Here is a 17,718-nt window from a genome sequence, read left to right as displayed (position 1 = left end):
CCCCTTTCTGGACCCTCAGCTGCAGAACATGTCTGCTCCAGCAGTGAGGAAAGAGGACTGGAAATCTCTGCAGCCTTTCTCTCCCCACACCCCTATGCTGGCCCCATTTCTCAGTAAGGTGCCAGAGCAGACCGCAGCAGGTTTGCCACCTACCTTTGTGGAGCTGGTGGAGATATCTGTGTTTTGGAGAAGGAGCGTGGTGAGGGAGGACGTCTTATCTTATGGGCAAAGGAAAAGCAGAGTGTGCCACAAGCCCAGTACCATCTTGAGCTGTAACATGTAGTATGTTCTTTGAGAAGAATCCCACTAGCTGGGAACTGGAGGATTAGTGAGAGCAGAAGAGGGGAATGTGTCTACCTTGAAGGTTGAACTCCGTGACTTTCACTTCCTAGCCCAAGTATTCAGTGTTAAATTAGTGGAACAAACCATACACGGCTGTGGACCAGACAGAGGTGAACCTGTAACTGTAGAGGAAACTTAGTACAGCGTGGGTAAGCCAGTGAAGCTCTGTCTGCTCTTCCATTTACCCTGGAAGGGGTTAGCATCAGTGAAACTCATGTGGCTTGTGATGCCATCTTCCTATCATCTGTAGAAGAGATACAATGACAGAACTGTTGTCCCAGTCCTGTTCACGGTGGAACACCTGTTCATGGTGAAGCACCATCACTCTGTGTGGTGCTTCAGCTCCTAGCAAACCTGAGCTCACACGTGTCTCGGCCGCAGGCCTGCCTAGGAATTGTGTGAATACGTCTGTGTTCCCTCTGATCACAACTTTGGCAGATGATTGGTAATTTTTCTGATCATTTTTAATTCCCCTCTTCATCTGAGGCAGAAAAGCCTTTTTATAAAGAAATTAAATTTTTGGAAGTTGTGCTTGAAGTGTGCCTTCTTGTTTTTAACATATATACTCCACTCATAGGCATACTGCCAGAGCTACTATGAGGGGAAAATTTCACTGAAAGATGAAACCTGACCTTCCCGAGTCTGTAAGAGAAAGTGCAAAATTTTTTCTTTCCACATAGGAAGATTTAGAACAGTATGTTCAGTGTCTGCTCTGCGACAAAAAAAGTTTCATCTTCATTGATATTCCATCAAGAACCCACTTATTAAAATCCTACTGGAGCTTTACAGATAGAAACAAGGACAGTTATTAAACTAACATTTAATAAATAAGAAAAACTGAAAACTCCCATTTGACTTTTTTGGGGGTTTCCTAGCATATATTTTCAAGTATATCATATTACTATTTTCCCATACCCACTGACCTTCTCTAAATGTTTACAAGGTTGGTAGAATGTCCTTGCTGACCCATATATCTTTTAAACAGAACGATGACCAAGACTAAAATAAGAAATTTGTGTTGAGAATATATGCTTTACCTCCTAACTCCACTTCCTCAAAAGAAGAACAATGAGTTGGAGTATATTTGAAATGTGTGTTTTAAGGATATGATTCCGTAATTGCTGATCATTCTGTCACTGGTGGCTGCACCCAGGGAAGCTTTCAGACCTCTCTTTTCCTTCCCTGTGTTCACTGCAGAAAGGCAAAGAGGTTTGCCACCACTTTGGTTTTGTCCCTGCCTTGTTGCCACTGCTTTGGTTTTTTCCCTGCCTTGTCTTGTTTTCCTCCATCTGTTTCTGCCTTCACCAAGCAGAAGAGAGACACAATGCGGTGTTCCATACCTAGTTTGAAGCGGTTGCTTTGAAGAGGTAATCACTGCTGGAGAAGAGAAATACCTGCCTGTAGCAACGTACTGCAGAAGTGCTATTCCTTCTTCCCAGTCAAGCATAAGGAGAGTTTGAAGTTATTTGCTCTAGAGAATGGTCTGATTATGTCTGTATGGCTACTTGTCTGCACTATAGTGAGGCAAATAAAGATGCCTTAAATATAAAGGCACTGTTTGGTTGCATGGATTTAGCTTCATCTCACTCAGGTTTGTTTCCAGTAGGAAGACTTCCATTAACTGAAATTAATATAATCCTTTTCCTGTCAGGTTTTCTGTAACGGTTTTGTGAATGCATTGAATTTTGTCAGTTAGATTTCAGGCAGAGTGAATACTAAGGATATTGGGTGAAAGTAAAAAGATGAATGGTAGGCTGATGCTGCAGTCGTCTATTCATTGCCAGTTTATATCTGGTGTCAGTGCCGTTAGCTTGCCTTTCTGAAGATTAATCCTTACTGATATATTTCTATAGCATTCTGATTTAATAGATATGAGGGCAACCAGGAAAACAGGCTATGCTTTTTATACTTCTGGTTTCCCTGTTTATCCTCTTTTTCTGCTTTTTCTGCTCTTGGTCCTGTTCAAATGAGATTTGTGGAGCTGTCTCAGGTTATCCTCCTAGCAACCTTCCGTTCCATTCTGGAATCACACTTGCCTTTTTAGGGTAGCGTCACAAAAATACTCCATAGTTATTCAGTGGTCAGTGGGTATCTGGGGCTCTTTTACGTGCAGAGATTTCCAACTTGTTTTAGCTCATGTGTTTTTGTTGATGGTACCTAAAAGGTGCAACACACTGCTGAGTTTTTCTCATTCTCATCATTTCTTGTATGCTGCCCTGTGAACTCTGTACCTTCGAGTAGTTTTATAGTCTCTTTATGCCCACTCTCCAGCCCGATGCTTCTGCTCTCCATGCTGCCCATTGCTCCCTCTGTTTTAGTCAAGACTTCACCATCCCTTAATTCTTTCACAAAGTCTTACCTTCTCCATTGTAACTAATAATATTCCATGTGGAACCTATCAATGCCTCATTAAACACTATGCTGGTGATATATTCTGCCTAATGTTAACCCTAGAAAGATGTCAGATTGGTCTGGTTCAGGTCTATTCACCCTGAATCCATCTTGCAGTTCATACATAGTATCTTGATCATAGAATCACAGACTCATAGGGTGGTTAGAGTTGGAAGGGACCTTAAAGATCATCTAGTTCCAACCCCCTGTCATGACCAGGGACACCCTCCACTAGACCAGCTTACTCAGAGCTCCATCCAACCTGGCCTTGAACACTTCCAGGGATGGGGCATTCACAACTTCTCTGGACAACCTGGTCCAGTGTCTCACCATCCTCACAGTAAAGGTATCTTTTCTTCCTAATATCTAATCTAAATGTCCCCACTTTCAGTTTTAAAACCATTACCCTTTGTCCCATTGCTCCACTCCCTGATAAAGAGTCCCTCCCCATCTTTCCTGTACCTATAGGTACTTCTCCCATGAACGTCTAGGTACTGTACGGTCTCCCATGAGCCTTCTCCTCTCCAGGCTGAACAACCCCGTCTCAGTGTGTCTTCATAGGAGAGGTGCTCCAGCCCTCTGATTATCTTTATGGCCGTCCTCTGGACTCACTCCAATAGGTCCATGTCTTCCTTATGTTGGGGGCCCCAGAGTTAGATGAAATACTCCAGCTGGGGTCTCAGGAAGACTAGGAAAAATGTGAGCCCTCTCTGGAAGGAAATGGGAGACCTGGTCACTCAGGATATGGGCAAGGCTGGGCTACTCAAAGACTTTTTTGCCTCGGTCTTCACTGAAAAGTGCTCTAGCCACACCACGTGAGTTGCAGAAGGCAAAGGCAGGGACTGGGAGAATGAAGAACCACCCATTATAGGAGAAGATCAAGTACGAGACCATCTGAGGAACCTGAAGGTGCACAAGTCTGTGGGACCTGATAAGATTCATCTAGGGGTCCTGAGGGAACTGGCAGATGAAGCTGCTAAGCCACTATCCATCATATTTGAGAAGTCATGGCAGTCCAGTGAAGTTCCTACTGACTGGAAAAGGGGAAACATACCCCCATTTTCAAAAAGGGAAAAAAGGAAGACCTGGGGAACTACAGGCCAATCAGTCTCACCTCTGTGCCCGGAAAGATCCTGGAGCAGATCCTCCTGGAAACTCTGCTAAGGCACATGGAAAATAAGAAGGTGAGCAGTGACATGGCTTCATTAAGGGCAAATCGTGCCTGACAAATTTGGTGGCCTTCTAGAATGGGGTTACAACACTGGTGGATAAGGGCAGAGCAACTGACACCATCTACCTGGATTTGTACAAAGAATTTGACGCTGTCCCACACAACATCCTTGTCTCAAAATTGGAGAGACATGGATTTGATGGATGGTCCATGTGGTGGATAAGGAATTGGCTGGATGGTTGCACTCAAAGAGTTGTGGTCAACAGCTCAATGTCCAAGTGACAACTAGTGATGAGTGGCATTCGTCAGGGGTCAGTACTGGGACTGATGCTGTCTAACATCTTTGTTGGTGACATGGACAGTGGGATTGAGTGTACCCTCAGCAGATTTGCCAACAACACCAAGCTGTGTGGTGCAGTCAACGTGCTGGAGGGAAGGGACGCCATCGAGAGGGACCTGAATAGACTTGAGAGGTGGGCCCATGTAAACCTCATGACATTCAACAAGGCCAAGTGCAGGGTCCTGCATGTGGGTTGGGGCAATCCCACGCACAAATACAGGCTAGGTGGCGAATGTATTGAGAGCAGCCCTGAGAAGGACTTTGGGGTGTTGGTGGATGAGAAGCTCAACATGACCTGGCAACGTGTGCTCAACAGCCCAGAAAGCCAACTGCATCCTGGGCTGCATCAAAAGAAGTGTGGACAGCAGGTTAAGGGCGGTGATTCTGCTTCTCTACTCCACTCTCCTGAGATGACGGCTTTATGGATAGTCTTTTATAATTATGATTGTAATAATGATTTACTGATAAATATAATTTTTCAGGAATTCTCAGTAATATTCTGAAACATTGCCACCTTGTGGCTTTTAAAAACTCGCCATCTTTAACAGTGCTTTTTCTTGTACTTAGTTGGAAGAAAGGACATAGCATAGTTTAATTTAAAATAATTCACTAATGAAATCCTGTCTTGGTTTTCCAGCTTACAAGAAGTATAAATGAATGGTAGTAGTTGTTCTTCCATGCATTGCACGAGGCTCTTTTCTCTCTTTTTTTTGTTTTCCTTATAGCAAATGAAAGTGGCTGTGCTGTGTAACATAGGGATGAGAGACACCATAAACCCACTAAGAAATAGCTTTTAAAATTATGCAAGAGTGAACTTATCAAGGTATAATTAGGTAGCAGGTCGTAATATTTAGGATGTACTTTGGAGTCCCAGCTGACTAAGTAGAAGCTGAATCTCAAAATTATATAGATGAGTTGACTTTGAAGCAGTCTTATCAATATTTTATAAAAATGTTTTTTAAATATGGAGTCACTTTCCATTTAAGTATAGCAATAACAAAAGAAGCTCTGTGGTACACAAAAAATCGGTGGGTTAGATTTCATGTTTTGTTTTGTAAAAAATCTTGTAGAGTAGATGATCAAAATGCTTCTTTATTTTGTGAGGTCCTTTTTCTATTTGTCACCATTGTTGGAGTGTTAGTATAACAAACAAAAATATTCATATTTTATCAGCCAGAAAACAAAGGTGCCAAGCTTTTTTTTGTTACATGCTTCTTTTTTTCTTTCTTTTTAAAGTCCCTATGAAAATGTGAAAAGCAGTGGACCATGGGCAGGCAGTCTGTCCTGATGTCGCGAACAGGCTGTAAACATTAGTTTAAAGTTAGGTTTTAATCACTTAGTTGGAAGTAAGGCACTGACGAGGACGGATGTTGAAAACTCACCAAAACGATTTATTTAACAACAATTTAAGTGGCTGAAGTAGGAGGAGAGGAAGAGAAAATGCAAGCAGATTGTCACCACACGTGGATCCAACGGTGTCTCGTTGGTCCCTTTCACCCAGGGCATCATGGGTAGCAGGAAAGAGCCTCGCTTTTGCTCTGTTTGGCTACCTTTTATACTTTCAGCTCCCCTCATTTGCATACGGGCGTAGGAGGGCGGTTCCAGGAGGTGGTGATTTGCATGTGAGGCGCAGTGGGGCAGTTCCAGGATGCGGCGAGGTTGGCATGTGCGCGGTGTGGGCTGAGGGTCACGCAAGAGTCTTCGACGCCAACCTTGCAGTGTCCCTCACCCTTTCAGCTCGCGTTGGCACCTTCTGTAGCAGACGCCCCAGCAACGGCAGCCAGGAGGTCGGCATGGCCCAGAAAACTGATCTTCCGCTCTGCACACCTCCAGCAGACGCGTTCCCGTGGTCATCACAGTTCCTCTGCACAAACAGCGCACAAGCAGGGTTTGAGGCAAAGTTCCAGTTTAGAGTCCCACACCAGAATAACGTGGTTCAGTGCCAGGGAGTGTGAGAAGGGACAAGGATCTGGAGTGCCATCCACGGTTACCGCTTTCCCCAGCATGAGCTTGGGAACTCTGAATCTCATTCTGAGCAAGCTCCACAAGACAGAGCTCTCTGCCAAGCCGGGCGTAGGGCCCAGGCTCCCTGGTGGGTGAGGGGAGCAGTGCCTGCAGACTGGCTGTAAGCAGCAGTTCGGGAGTAACCCAGCAAAGCTGAGTAAAAGAGACTGAGTTGCATCCGTTACAGTCCTGTTCTCATGGGATTGAAAGACGTGCAAAGCAGTAAATTTTTCTGCATCACCCTTCCTCAGGTCCAGACTGTAACTTCATTCTCAAAATGAATTCCACTAGATGTGCCTATACAGTAGCATTAGAGGACAAGGAGCAATAAGATTCAAAAAAACAGAGAAACATGAGAGCCTGCATCTTTGAGGCAGTGCTACAGCTTCTCTGGTTGCTTCTCTTCCATATCTCAGAAAAAATGGCAACAAGGCTTTCTTTTGATAGAATAGTCTGCACTGACTATAAATAAGATTTCCATTTTGTTTTCTATTTACCTCATATGAAAATCTACAGGAATACAGTTTAGCATGGAGAAGCACAGCAAATACATCCCGTTTACGGGTAGAAAGTTGCGAGGTGTCATCCAACTGCACAGCAGGCAATGGGAAAGAAAGAAGAGGATGCTGGCTGGGAATGCTAAGACATTTTTCTGCATTTCAGTCTCCTTTTCTGATGAAGGGAGAGTGGGTTCATAAATGATCTACAACTTGCTGAAGGAATTGGAAAATGTATCACAGCCATTTCCCATACGGATGTCAAAATAAATCATTTTGTACTATAGGAATAGAATGTGGTATTGGACTGGATAGTATTGTTTGGAGAGCTGCATGAAATGATTAAAAATCAAGGTGAAAATTTCAAAGGGATTTTGAGAAAGCCATAAGTGTCTGGAAGAAGCAATAAAACAAGACAGACAATAATTTTCAAAATAGGAGTGGAAAGGCATCTTCATTTGGAGACAGGCTTAAGAAATGTATTAGGAACACGCACTGGGAACTCCCCTAAAAGCAGAGCTGGGGTGCAGGTGGGAGAATCTGTCCAGGTCAGGGATGGGGATGGGAGAGGAAGTTGTGGTGAGAAGCCTCCAAATTGGAGAAAGCTGAATTGATCACTGGAACAGAATAGAGCATGCAGATGATGGCAACTGTTGCTGCAGTAGTGTCTGTTGTCTGCTTGCTTCTTTCCACTTCCCACTCAGGAAAGAGAAACCACGCTGCTGCTAAAGGGTGCTGAGCCTTGAGCTCCCCTGCTATTTTAGAAGCCACATTTGCATATAGTAAGGTGGCAGGATGGTTTCAGGCCTCCCCAGGAAGCAACAGGCGCCCTCCGCTCCTGATCCTTGTGCTATTGTCCCCCTTGGTACACAACGGTCAGGAAGGACCTCTGGAAATCATCCAGTCCAACCACCCCCTCAAAGCAAGACTGCCAGCAGCACTAGGTCTGGTCAACTGTGGCTTTGTCTAGCCAAGTCATGAATAACTGCAAGACTGTTAAAGTGTTTCCTCAGGTCCAACCTGGAGTCAGAATTGCAGTACAGGAGCTTGTACTTGCAATTAGAGTTGAAAATGTTCCAAACAACAAGTAGTTATATAGGGTCTTTTTGGCTATTAACAATGGGAAACATTTATTTTTTTTTCTTAATTTCTCTGCCTTTGCATATTTCACTTCTTTGTCATGTGCATAATGGTGCTAGTTGTTGATAGCACCAAGGTAACACTGAGCAATTCCTAACTGGCTTGGTATGCACATTTTGACTTGCCTTGAAGTCAAATTAATGTTTGTTCCTTCTCTTATTTCTAGCAAATCTTCATTGCTGTGGGAAAAAGAAATCTGAAGGTTTTACTAAATCGAGTGTCCTTTTCAAAATTAACTAAGTCTTCATTAATGGTGCAGAAATCCTCATTAATAAGGATACGACAGTTGGCAAAAGCAGCCCAGTTTGGCGTTCCAAATCCCAGGCTAGGACTGGCATTTTAAAATACAAATTTAATGAAAAATGATATGAATGAAAGAGCTATAGATCCTCATCTGTTATTTTATTTTCTTGGTGAGATTTGTGCAGGGAATGCAAAATCATTGACAGACAATTACAATTTCTGAAAAGAATCTTTTGTTTCAACATGGGATTTCTCTTTAGACGGTGTTAATGCTGAGTGAAGATTTCCAGCAGGAGAATAAGGGAGTGGAAGTTCCTAAAACAGCATAAGTTGGTCAAAGGGCTGAGATTTAATTTTCTGGGTAGAAACCAGCTGTAATAAGGCGAAACAGCATTGTGGATCGGTGAGAAAGGTGAAAACGTGCAAAGATTTTTCTCTCTATTAGGGCTTGTGTTTTGGAATATGCCACATGTTGAGGCTACATCAGTACAATATCTTTTGTCACCAATAAGAAGGTCTGCAGCATGAATGTCGTTTTATTCTAGTCAAAGTTGTTGCTAATTGATTAGTCCTCCCTGTCTCACTCTTTCAATTTTTTTCTGTCGCCACCCATCCCCGTCAGAGGCAGCAACCACTCAAGCATGAATGTCACCACAAACGTGGCTGGCCTTGCTTCAGTGCTGTCACTTGTTCCATTCAATGCACTCTGCAGCCGTGTACATCTAGTTTTCTTTTTAGTCCGGTTTTCAGATTATTTTTATAACCAGATCAGCCATACAGGAGCAAATGAAAAAAAAATCAGACAACTATGGTAGGACTTGCTGAATATAGATCCAGATGGAGCCCTTTCCCAAACCTTCCAATGTCTGTATTTGGTATACACGCTCACAGCTCCAAACCTGTGAGTCCTTGATCATTCCTTAGGCCAACCTGAAGGGCAATACCACTTTGCTTGACAAGATGAGATTTTGCCCAAAATAAAAGCGATTTTTCTTAGATTTTTTTATAGCGAGCTAGAGGCTGTCTTTCATTTATTTTCAGTGCTTCGATACTTTCCATTGTGGGGTTGTTTCTTACATTTTCCAGACTCTCTTCCAGTGACAATTCTTTACAGCCGTGATGCTGCTTCCCTTCTTGGCCTGGAAGGTCAGCAGTGGCTACCCTTTGAGAAAGCTGTAATTGAGTCTTTCCTTGCTTGGTCAGTCTGCGGCTGCTAACCCTCTTTGTAAAGACTCTACAGTTCTTCCTCAGTAATCCATCTTTTCTTTTTTTTTTTTCTTTTTTTTTCTTTTTTTTTTTTTTTCCATCTCTAATGAAAAAAGGCAAGCCACTACAATTTGATATAGGATTTTCATAACCTCCCTTCAGGTCTTGCAATAGTCAAGCTAACACATGTAGGAATCACCATATTTGTAGCCTCCCTTAATACCTCTGACATCTACAGGTTTCAATGCTGTCAAGTGCTGCATCCTGTAGCTCTTCAGTGTTCACAGTTATTCCTTCCCTGTTTTCTGTGCTATTTGCCATGCACCGCAGAAGTTATCTGCGAGTTTTTTATTCACACCCTGTATTGTAATTGAGTTTACAGGCCACAGAACTAGTCAGTCAGCACTGGTCTCTGTAAGAGTCTGTCGGTATAATTTTCATCTGGTTAGTTGTCTCTTTGTATTTTAGTCTAACTTACTAGGAAACGGAAGCTGAAACCCCACTCTTTCTCCGTAACTGCTTTGGAATTTACTTATCCATTTCAGCAAAATGGCAAAGATCTTGTTTCATATGCTTACTTAAAGAGAAGTTACAGTGAACATTTAGTCCTTGTCAGACATCAACAAATTGGCATCCAGGATAATACTTAGGAAATTCCAGCATCCTTTGGAGTTTGTACCATCTTAAGCATGAGAGAATTTAACGATCAGTCCAAACTTCTCGCTCGTGTGGATAGGCGGTCAGCTCATTTTACAACCTCAGTATATTTCAGTTAAAACAGTAAGACTGTAAAACTGCAAGACACAGGTAATGGGCAACAGAGCTTTGTAAGATCCACTATTGACAAAAATATTTGTTTTTAACCCAGATTTTGGGTTATCTAAATATAATTCTGCTGCAGAGATATAAGCATACTTAATTAAACTAACATAAAAATTATAGTATTTAACCATTTTCTACCAAGATGTGAGACTGTTTGGTTAATCTGAAAATGCATAAACTGTTAAAAAATATTTAATTCCATCATATTCTTTGCAATATTCTTAGTATACATATGAGAACAATAGGAAATAGCCTTTGTTAATGATCCTTAGCCTCAAGACCACATGAACTGCCACAAACATATGAAGGAACTTTAGGCTACAGTAAGTACCAGGGTAGTTCTGCAAAGTTTAACTTATTCCGTGGTGACATAAATATCCAATGTGTCTTCTTCCAGAAGAAACTGTAAAATTAGAAATCCTTTGAGTGTTATTTGGTATCTCTGGCTGGTGAATGTGTTCTTGTGAGCAACACAAAGCACTTGTCTCAGTGTTACTTGTTGCTCCTTATTTATTTAATGTCATTTATTAATGTCTCCTTATTTATTTAATGTCGTTGGCAAAGAAGGCCAATGGCATCCTGGGGTGCATCAAGAAGAGTGTGGCCAGCAGGTCGAGGGAGGTCATCCTCCCCCTCTACTCTGCCTTGGTGAGGCCGCACCTGGAGTACTGTGTCCAGTTCTGGGCTCCCCGGTTCAATAGGGACAGGGAACTGCTGGAAAGGGTGCAGCAAAGGGCTACCAAGATGATTAGGGGACTAGAACATCTCTCTTATGAAGAAAGGCTGAGGGACTTGGGTCTCTTCAGTCTAGAAAAAGAAGACTGAGGGGGGATCTTATCAACACTTATAAATACTTAAAGGGTGGGTGTCAGGAGGATGGGGGCTGGCTCTTTTCAGTGGTGCCCGGGGACAGGAGAAGAGGTAATGGGCACAAACTTCAACAAAGGAAGCTCCACCTAAACATGAGGAGGAAGGTCTTTACTTTGAGTGTGGCAGAGCACTGGAACAGGCTGCCCAGAGAGGTGGTGGAGTCTCCAACTCTGGAGACATTCAAAACCTGCCTGGACACATTCCTGTGCAACCTGCTCTGGGTGACCCTGCTCTGGCAGGGGGGTTGGACTAGATGATCTCCAGAGGTCCCTTCCAACCCCTATCATTCTGTGATTCTATGATTTAAATAAAAGGAGGATGTTGTTTGGCCAAGATCGCCACTTCTGTCATGTCTTGCAGCTGCCATTATAGTGGCTCTCTTATCAGATAACAGAGTCACAGAATAGTTGAGGTAGGAAGGGAACTCTGGAGGTCATCTGGTCCAACCACCCTAATTTCCAGGATGGGCTGCTCCATCACTTTTCCGGGACTCAACGTGAAACTGACTGGCCTGTAGTTCCCTGGGTCCTCCTCTTACCCTTCATGAAGATAGGAGTGACATTTTCTTTCTTCCAGTCTTCAGGCACCTCTCCCAGTCACCATATTTGATCAAAGATTATTGATAGTGGCCTTGAAATGGCATTTGCCAGCTCCCTCAGTGCTTGTGGATGATTTTCATCAGGGACCACAGATTTATGTATGTCCAGTTTGCTTAAGTATTCCCTGACCTGATCCTCTTCCCCCAAGGGTGCATCTTCCTTGTTCCAGCCTTTCCTGGTGTTCTCTGGAAGCTTAGATTCCTGAATCAGATCAGATGTGGTTATGTGAATTCATTCAGACTGTTGCCATGGCTGAAGCTATCAGGTCTGATGGATAAGCTTGGAATTGCATTTTAAACGGCAAGTGTTTTCTGTGTGAAAATAAAACTTGAGTAGGTGTCTAAGGACACCTTACAACACCTAAGAAAAACTGTTGCAAGTTTGCCAGGTGGTACCTGTGGATGGTCCAGAATACATTGAAAAACTGCATAGGCCTTTATAGTCAATATTGACGAGATCCAAAATGTTAGAGGTCCTTTTTGTGCAGGTCAGTGACCCACGCAAAAAATCTCTCTGTGGTTATAGCAAGAAGAGATGTGTTTAACCCAGGGTTTTTACTGATGCATTCCATTAATGAGCTGGCTGGAACAGACATTGCCACGCTGGAGAAGATGCCATTAAAACTGTACCTTTATTACTGTTCTGCTGATTTCAGACTGTGGATAAATCTATCATCCACTCTCACTGCTTAATAACCAGCTGTCATAGTCCTTGTAATCTAACACTTTCATTAGGTTCAGAAATAGGACACACAAAAGGAGAGCAAATGATCCTGGGAAGTCTTTCCCAGACAGATAAATGCTACTAACAATAAAGTAAGTTGTTATTATTAGCATTGTGATGTTAATGAAAATTATGGACAATCATTTGCTCTTGAAGCTGGCTCTTCCCTTTCTGTATAGTGTTTTGATATTTATTTATTTTAGTGCAGAAGACTTTAAAAAGACACCCACACAAGCTGCAGAAGTTTGAGAGAAATGGTTCATAGTATTTATGCAGCAGAAATTCTCAGGAAGCAGACTAGATTAGGGAAACATTGTCTAGTTTTCTAGTTTAAAACTTCTGAATAATGGTCATACGCTGTACAACAAACCTGATGTTGTTTACATTTTCTTTTAGGAACGTCTCCTGATGAGTCTTTTGCCCAGGAATGTTGCAATGGAAATGAAGGAAGATTTTCTGAAGCCCCCTGAAAGGATTTTCCACAAGATTTACATTCAAAGGCATGACAACGTTAGGTAGGATTGATGTAGCCCATGAAATAATTTAAAAGAGAGAATATTTAGTACAAATATAGTGACATGCAATTGCCGTCAGGTCTTAGATAAAAAAAATCCAACTAGTTTTGATTTGTGAAGATTTGTCATTTATGCAGAGGGGGTGAATGAACCCAGTAGGAAGACTTCATAGTCTTCTCAGAAGAAAACAGTGAATCAATAAATGGCTTAGAATAGTAGTGCTCGGGAGGCAGGCAACTTTTTTCAAGTGAGTGATCGTTCTTTTTGTAGTGTATTACGGTTTGGATGAATAGGAGTACTTATTTTGCATGATAACTTTTACACATTTATATTTTCCTGATAGTAAGATGAATGCAATAGATTTTCTGGGTAATTGCGTGGAAAAACAGAAAGAAAGTGCTATGTAAACTTAAAAAAATGTGTATCTGTCCCCATCATATGAGCATTCCTCCACAGAGGTTATTGACTGAGGCTCAGTTCTACCTCTTGCTTTTGCTTAGTAACAGACTGTTGTGCAAGTGGTGTTGTGCATTCTCATTTGCTATTCTTCTCTGCCCCACCAAACAAATTCATTAAAGGCCTTGTCTGAATGGTGTTCTTTTATCATACTGCCTCTGCCTACTTTTTCTTCAAGTGCCATGCTTCCACACCAAAAACAGCGTCAAAGAGGTTTACTTGGTGCAGCCCTTGCACTAAGCAAGGTGCAGGACTAGTAAGTGATGCTGCAGAGCTGCCTTGATTTGCACCGTGTACTCATGTGGCAAAGACTCCCTTAGCACCTCCTCCTGTCCCTCATTCACTGATAAGTTCCTTCTTTTGGGGTTCAGTCTATCTCCCATTGACGTGACTCTGTTATTTGGAAGGACCACTTCCTAGTGACTAAGCTGTTGCAACCGAAAGCATTTATGTCAATGAGGGTATCGGAGATGGCTGTGATGGGAGTGTTTAGAAGACTGACAAATTAGGTCATTTTTACAATGTAAAATTAAACACTGCTAAATTTATTCATTAGCAGCTGACTTGTTGCTAATGGTTAAATCTTACATAATGTTGATCATCATCACTGTGTATGCTTACAGTACCCCAGAGCTGATGCTTCAAAGTTATCATTGTTGGCTTCAGTTTTCGATGATTCTCAATTGCCAAAGTCAGGCGTGAAAGCTCCTGAAAAAGAGAATCCAAGATCGGAGTGGGCTGTCTTCCTCCTTCTCCAATTTTCCTTGTCTATGCCTCATGCTTTTATGCTTTTTCTTCCCCCACCCCTCAGCCTCCCTCACCACCATTTGTTTTTTTTCCTTTTTCTTGTCAGTCTTCCATCTTTGGATGATGTCCTGTCTATTTGCAGTCACTTGTGCTTATCTTGTGTGCTGCCTGCCAGATTTTTGTTCCTTGGGTGCCTTCTACTACCTTTGTTTGTCCCTTTGGTGATCATATTGCTTATATACTTACAAAAATTGTGTCTAGTTATGCCGTCACGGTGCTATGAAATACATATTTACTACTATTGGTTGCACTTATATTCAGGTTCAAGGCAAGCTAACGATAATTATATCCTGAGCAGTACATTTATACCTTGTATGTGTCGCAAGTCTCTGCACTGGTTACAGTGTGGGTTGTCTTCTTGAACGGCGTGGCTTTGCAGCTGGACTGCTTGATTATAGTGCTTCTGAGTCCCGTCTTGCGCTGAGATCTTTTTGAATTGTGACCTCAGGAGTAACCTTTTTTTTTTTTCTTTACGTGAAATGGTGTTTCACATAACCACTAAGGCCGCTGTGGCTTTCTCACTGCTTTGATGTGGAGTTCATAAAAGATTTTGAATCTGAATACCCTTTCTGGAAGGTGAATTTATTCTCTGACATTGAGAGGGTACTTCTGGGGCAAATGGAGGCAAAGAGAGATGGTCTCGTCTTAATGTCAAAGGAAAGATCCTCAGGGAAGACAACTGAAAACAGGAGACCTCTCCTCGCCATCTGTACTTTAAGAAACTGTATTACCTTTTTATTTCAGTAATGCAACTATTGTATTAAAAAAGAAGATAAAGTGGGGGGTGGGGGGGCGCACAGCGTCCCAGTAAATACCCAGCAAGCTGTTGCTAGCAGGTCCCAGTAGACCGGAGTTTCACCCCAGGAGCTGTGTAACTCTGCAGATCTGAACGATGCAGGGGAACTCCCTGCAGGTGCCACCCTGATGCCAGTATGGAGGACAGCACTTACGGCATCCCTCCAGGAAGTGCTCCAGGTGGTCAGTGCCAATAATAAGATATGTGCCTTACCTTTTTAAGAAAATAAAACCAACTTTTTTTACTTATGAGTAGTGGCAGCTCAGCGCTATACCAGGCAGACCTAAGAAACCATTCCCATATTCTCATGACTTGCCTTCTTCACACCAAGCAGTTCTGTAAAACAGCACTATGAAAACAAAACAAAAAAACAAACAGACAAACAAAAAGCCCCTCTGCTGTTCGAAATTCCTGGAGTTTTTAACCCCAAATCTACACAGTGCAAAATAGAAAATGAGCTGCACTTTTATCCTTCCTATTGCAATGCTTTCTTTTTTCTCCCAGCAAATATCTGGAAGTGTCAGAGCATTATCCTCCAGAAAGGATAGGCTGGAGGAGGGAGACATGCAGTTAGTAAACTGCATGATTTTTCCACTCCTCACCTATTAAAAAAACAAAAAACAAAAAACCCAACAACAAAAAAAATCTCAGCAGTAACAAAATGCATCTGTTTCAGTCTTCTAAGTAGCTGCCTGAAAAAAAAACAACAGGCTTTAAGCACTAGATCTTACATGTGAAAAATAAGAGATTGATACAACTACCTTCCCTATCTTCTCCTAGAAAAACACAGGGGGATACATTACAGTGGGGAGATACATATATATACACACACAACCGCAAAAAGTGAATGATGGACTGGGACAAGTTACTGGCATATTTCAGGTACACCATGGCAACAGCCCTGGTTTATCAATTAGTTGGTAAATATTTCAGCAACTATCAAATAGTTGTTGAATGATTGACTGCAACTGACTGCACCTCTGAAAGGGAATGGAAACACGCCTCTCCATGTTGAGGGCAGAGTCCTAGTGTTGTGTCGCACTTCACTGAGCTCTTCCCAGATCTGTAGTAAAACGATGAGTTTATTTTGCTTACAGATAACTCTCTTCAGTTAGAAATCACTTCAGACCTCCATCTTAGTACCCAGTATTTTATTTTTCTTTCTGCAGTACAAAGCATTAAACTCCTTCAAGATCAACTGAAGATTTCTGTGTGGAGTGGGGACCAGTTTAAAACTTGCTTTATATTTCCATTTGGGACTGTTTGTTCTAATGGAATCAGTGAATATGGCCCATAAAAGAGCACTGATTAGATGGCTTCCTATGCAGAACGACAATGCCATCAAAGGAACTTGGAAGGGCCCTGGAAACTGTAGTGGTTTGTGGGGAAAAACCCTTTTCTCTTCCAAAATGCTCACATTTAGCAAACGAAAAATTCCTGCTAAGAAAGACATGTACAAGCTCCTAACTTGGTGAAGGTCTGTTACAAAACTTTACTGGAAGTGCCAGAAGTGCAGAGGAAGGCTGAAAGCTTGAACCCTCCGTATTCCTCCAATGCCAGAGCTTGAACTTTAATAATTTAGTGCCAATAGAAGCAGATCCTTTCCAGAATTCATGTGCTTACTGCTTGAGCTTTGCAGAAACAAATACTGATGGTCCACAATTTGAAATATTGGTTAGCTACTTGATATATTTCTTTTCTCATTCTGTAACTCTATTTTTTATTTAGCTTTTATTTTTTTAAATTAATTGCTCTGAATATTTTGTTTATGTCAGCTTTTTATCAACTTTATTTGCATTGTTCCCCCTTCCTTTTATTTGGTTTCTCCTAATCCAGTTTTGTGGTGGTTCTGTAATATTTTTTTTTTGCATTATTTGAAGATTAAGTGAAACACACAGAAAGAACTGCTTTTTTCTTCTATCTCAAAATCCATTAACTGTTAACTTTTGAAGAGCATCAAAGCTGTCTGTTCAGCAGTTTCATGTCAAAAGAAAAAGATCACTAGGCCCAAATTCACCTTACTTTTGGAAGTGAAATAATGGTACAAGAAAAGGTTGTTACCCATTCCAACCCTCTGTATGTATTTGTGCCTGAGCTAAAAGGAAGAAGAAATCTTTCCCAGCCAAGTTTTATTATCTCCTGTGTACACTCTGTAAAGGGTAGTGGTTAAAACAGAATGTATTTATCTATGGAACCTTCCCAAAGAAGAGGTCAAAAGGAATCACAGAATGGTGGGAAGGGCCCTTAAAGATCATCTAGTCCCAACCCCCCTGCCATGGGCAGGGACGCTTCCCACTAGACCAAGTGCTCAAAGCCCCATCCAGCCTGGTATTGAATTGTCACAAGGTGATGAAAATCATTCCTTTGCCAACAAATTCTTTAATGTACAGACATGCTGCTTTTTTCCCCCTATGTTTTGTTTTGTCAAAGAGGAAGAAATAAGACTTTTTGCTACATTGTAAAATTTTTGAACATAATTGCTGTACAGTAGGAAACGAGTGCATGTGTTTTAAATGGAAACAAACAACTTAATGCAAATGAAATATGCAAACAAGACATGAAAATACACCCCCAAAATTATTGTAGCGTGAAACCAGTGAGCACACAAAATTCAAGCAACAGGAAGGTAAAATAATCGCAACCAGTATCATATCTGTACTTCATCAGAAGGAAATAGTCCATACACAGTTCAGGAGCCTTTCAACACAGTATAGGTATTATCTTACTGGGGTGACCCCAGCCAAGGTCACAATGAAGAATGTGAGAACCATATGTCAGCTTACATGTGAAGACTTC

At 41.9% G+C, this 17,718-nt stretch overlaps 1 protein-coding gene across 4 annotated transcripts in view; it reads left to right on the top strand.

The window, feature by feature from the left end:
- ADCY1 (adenylate cyclase 1) overlaps positions 1–17,718 on the top strand; it is a 164,843-nt gene that overhangs the window by 53,809 nt on the left and 93,316 nt on the right. For all 4 annotated transcript variants that reach the window (XR_008464949.1, XR_008464950.1, XM_054192166.1 and 1 more), the window contains exon 3: positions 12,745–12,863. Coding sequence is in view for 2 of the 4 variants with exons in the window: in XM_054192166.1 (XP_054048141.1) it covers positions 12,745–12,863 (119 nt within the window). In the remaining 2 variants the exon portion in view is untranslated. The remainder of the gene's footprint in view (positions 1–12,744; positions 12,864–17,718) is intronic.

This window comes from Rissa tridactyla, chromosome 2 (assembly GCF_028500815.1).
Source record: "Rissa tridactyla isolate bRisTri1 chromosome 2, bRisTri1.patW.cur.20221130, whole genome shotgun sequence".
In the NCBI taxonomy this organism is placed as follows: Eukaryota; Metazoa; Chordata; class Aves; order Charadriiformes; family Laridae; genus Rissa; species Rissa tridactyla.
This window is presented reverse-complemented; position numbering and strand designations above follow the sequence as displayed.